Source organism: Equus quagga, chromosome 2 (genome assembly GCF_021613505.1).
Source record: "Equus quagga isolate Etosha38 chromosome 2, UCLA_HA_Equagga_1.0, whole genome shotgun sequence".
NCBI lineage: Eukaryota > Metazoa > Chordata > Mammalia > Perissodactyla > Equidae > Equus > Equus quagga.
In genome coordinates, this window is record NC_060268.1 from 6,259,181 (window position 1) to 6,263,282 (window position 4,102).

At 40.7% G+C, this 4,102-nt stretch overlaps 1 protein-coding gene across 1 annotated transcript; it reads left to right on the forward strand.

Annotated features, from left to right (window-relative positions):
• Positions 1-1,254: 1,254 nt before the first annotated feature.
• Positions 1,255-3,183, forward strand: FSCB (fibrous sheath CABYR binding protein). Its single transcript, XM_046655392.1, has one exon. The coding sequence runs from the start codon at positions 1,255-1,257 to the stop codon at positions 3,181-3,183; it is 1,929 nt and encodes a 642-aa protein (XP_046511348.1).
• The last annotated feature ends 919 nt before the right edge of the window (positions 3,184-4,102 follow it).

Here is a 4,102-nt window from a genome sequence, read left to right on the forward strand (position 1 = left end):
AAGGGGAATTAGTCAATGATATTTTTATATCTCCTAGGGGCAAAACAGCATAAAGAAATTTAAAAATATATCCAGGTTAATGAAGTCATAATGATTGTTCAGATATATTTACCACTTTATCTTTTGTGACTACCTTTTTAAAGTCTATTTTCTCCTCTTTAGCTTTCCTTAGACTAAAGGAACATGTTTTTGCACATCTTTTGACCAATCTCCATCTTTCCAGTAAAATTTTTGTCTAATGTCTAAGTTAAAGTTTTATTTATATTCCAAATCATAATGCCAGTTATAATTTGCTTAACTGGAGTTCTTCTTTTTCAGAGCTTCAATTTAAAGTTTTTATCCTCATTGGGGACTTCCTTTCCACGTGGTTATTCAATAGAGGATATAGTGACTGTCAAATAATGCATTTTATTTCACTTGACATATATTTAGGCTCAACATCCTGTATTTGGCAGACTTTAGATCGAGCTATTTTCTGAAAAAGTTGAAAAGAAAAATATTTCAAGGTGTTTGAGAAGGCATAAATGCTACCTATTTATGTATATATTTGGATAGTAGGCTCTTGTGGTTACTGAATGCTAAACACATAGGAAAAGAGCTTACATGGATGTGGACATCAGAACTCAGTTTTCAAACAATATTAACCTTCTTTCAAATAAAATAAACATAGATTGATAGAACTTTGTCACATATGTTATCAGTCATTTTCTCCAACAACTGAAAACAGGCTGCAGCATTCTGTTTTGCACACTATCAAAGATAGTAGGATGAAAAGAACAGAATCGAGAGTTCAAAAGTGTCAGCTTCAACTATTAGAGAGTAGCATTTCTGGAACTTACTTGATGTTTTTTTGACAGATAAATGTTTTTATCAACTTGAATGATTCAAATAGTAGATTTTCTCACTTGCAGCCATTGTCCATGAGTATTTAATATGTTCAAAAGTGCTGGGAATACCACCAATGGAACCTTGTAAGGAGAATTGGCTGTGATGTCATAGACCCTTGAAGGAAACTTCTAGAAGTGAGATTTAGTCATACCAGAGATTAAATAAGAAAGATGCTTACTGATTAAGGTGGGGTCCAACAAGAGTGTAGTACAGAATGCAATAATACATGAATTACTTTCCTCTGAGGGAGCTCAACAGAACAACACTTAATGAAGAAAGGCAAAGGCTTACCCATCTGGTACATTTGTGAATTCTTAATGATTAACTACTTGAAGATTAATAATTTGAAATTCACCAGTCTTAGAAATGGAAGAAAGTGATGAACCTGATCAGCCTATCTCATCAGGGAGGCAAGAAATTCGAAAGAGAAGACGACCCAGCCGGCCAATGGTAGACAAAGCCCAGCAGACTGAAGAGCTAGAGAAAAAGAAGCACTCGCCCATGCCACAATCATCTGGCCCCAAAGCGACCCTTAGTATTGGTAATATTCATGGAAGCAAAGTCAACTATGAGTCTCTCAGAGTATCTTCTCAACTTCAGCAAACTTGGGTGAAGAGAAAGCGTGTACAGGATATGACTGACAAATCTCTGCAGACAGACCCTATTGCAGAAGAGAAAAAAGAAGAAATCAAGTCAGTTGGTGAAACAGTGATACCTGATGAAAAGCCAGCTGCTGTTGGAGAGGCAGCCCCTGAATTTCCAGAGAGTGTTCATGAAGTGGAAATTTCACCAAGCAGACCCGCAGTTCAACTCAAAATTGACAGATCTCAGCAGACCAGTTGTACTGGAGATTGGACAATGATGAACATTCCTCAAAGAGAAAAAGTGGACAAGGAACAGCAGACATACTTTAGTGAATCAGAAATAGTGGTTATTTGCAGACCAGGTAGTTCTTTTCCAAATTCAAAGCAAGATGAGCAGACACCTAAATCCTCAGGGAAGGTTTTTGCGGGTGAACATCCTGAATTTCAACCCACAACGTGTAGCAGTGAAGAAATTAGGCAGAAAAGTATCAGCAGATCTTCATTTAGTCAACAAAACATAAAAAGTACTCCAGTACTTTTAGAAGATGAGCAAGACGTTCTAGTTGAAGTACAGCCTCCCACTGCAGAAGAGATCTCTCCTGAAGTGCAACCTCCACCGGCAGAGGAGATCACTGCAGAAGAGACCCCGGCTGACCTTCAGCCTCCACCAGCCGAGGAGGCCCCTACAGAACAGGCTCTTTCAGAAGAGCCTTATGCTGAAGTTCAACCTCCAACAGCTGAAGAGGCTCCTGTTGAAATACAGCCTTCCCCAGCTGAGGAGGCTCCTACACAGGAGGCCCCAGAACTTCAGCTTCCACCGGCTGTGGAGGCCCCTGCAGAAGAGGTCCTAGAGGAACTTCAGCCTCTACCAGCTGAGGAGGCTCCTGCAGAGGAGGCCACTGCTGAACTTCAGCCTCCCCTAGTTGAGGAGACCACTGCAGAAGAGGTCCCTGCCAAAGTTCAGCCTCCAGCTACTGAGGAGGTCCTTGCAGAAGAGCCCCTAGCTGAACTGCAGCCTCCACCAGTTGAGAAGTCCCCTGCAGAAGAGGCCCCAGCTGAAGACCAGTCTCCACCAGCTGAGGAGCCTCCTATAGAAGAGGCCTCAGCTGAAGATCAGTCTCCACCAACTGAGGAGCCTCCTATGGAAGAGGCCCCAGCTGAAGATCAGTCTCCACCAACTCAGGAGCCTCCTATGGAAGAGGCCCCAGCTGAAGATCAGTCTCCACCAGCTGAGGAGGCCCTTGCAGGAGAGGCCCCAGCTGAGATCACTGCAGGAGAGACCCCAGCTGAACTTCTGTCTCCACCAGCTGAGGAAGTCCCTGCAGAAGAGGCCCCTGCTGAACTTCAGCCTCCACCAACTGAAGAAACTACTTCAGAAATGGTCCCTGTGGACAGACAGCCTCCACCAGCTGAAGAGCCCAATTCTATCTCACAAATCTCTATAAAAGATACCCCTGCTGAAGTTCAGCCTCCACCATCTCAACAAACCCCTACAGCTGAGGCTCTGGTAGACAATGTGTCTACTGAATATCAGTCTCCCGAGACAACAGATGTCTCAGTGGTAAAATTAGGATCACTGCTTTTGAAAGATGAGCCAAAGTATGAAGAGCCTTTACAACTGGATCCTGTTCCTGAAGATTTGTCTACTAACGTGAAAGGACAGGTTTCTACTATTGAAATAGATGGTGTCATCCAGATACAAGTGAAATAGGGGCTCCTCCTCTGCCATAGTCAGGAGGTCTGGAAGCGCATACTTCAGAAAAGGGTGGGCATTTGGAAGCAGCATTGTGAACAGGCAAATGAAAGGAGCCCCCAAGAAGTGGACTGCAGGTTGGAAAATGAACAATAAAAACTAGTGGTTTAAAATACTTGTGGTGTTTCAATCAAACCTAGAGTGTATAAAATGCCTATTTTGAAATGAAGTAAGTTTATGATTGAAATAATTACTTAAAATATCCTTTCTAGACCCAATCCTGTTGACAAGGATAAAGCTATAGGTAGCTTCTAGTGGAAAAGGCATTTTATTTTCTACAGTTCTTTCACCTACTTTAAATTCTTTGAGTTTTAGTCACAAATCTAAAGTTTTGTAGTGATTTCTTTCTCATTATAATTCATCATCTCTCTTATTGTCTTTCCACTTGACTCCTTCTGAGACAAGCATTTCTTCCCTGTTTTCATTCTTCTTGTGTGTTTTATATTTCAATGTCTGAATAGGGAAATTTATTTCCTTTGTAAAAATATTCGTTTCAATATAGATAATCATGGACGATGTATTAAAAAAGGTGAGGGAACATAAAGAAAAATATCCTTAGATGGCCATGAGGGCATATTCCCATTTAGTTTTTATTTCATTTCAACTTAGAATGCGATGAGTTCTTTGGAAGCATCGCTCTGAACTTGTGATGAAGGGAAACTTAGAATAAAGTTGAGTTACTATGTTATAAGCTATCATCATTTTTAAAGAGTAATTATGGATTATTCTAGGATGCCTGTTATTAAAGGACATCTCGATTTCTATGATTATGGTAACTTTTGGGAAAACATTTTGTCTAGCTGCAATTCAGTTGCAATGTGCTGAAATGGTGAGATTATTCTCTTAAAGAATTGTTTGGTTAGTGTATTTCTCTGTT

Coding starts and splice junctions, on each gene's coding strand:
- FSCB (XM_046655392.1), top strand. CDS start 1,255: ATGGAAGAAAGTGATGAACCTGATCAGCCTATCTCATCAGGGAGGCAA.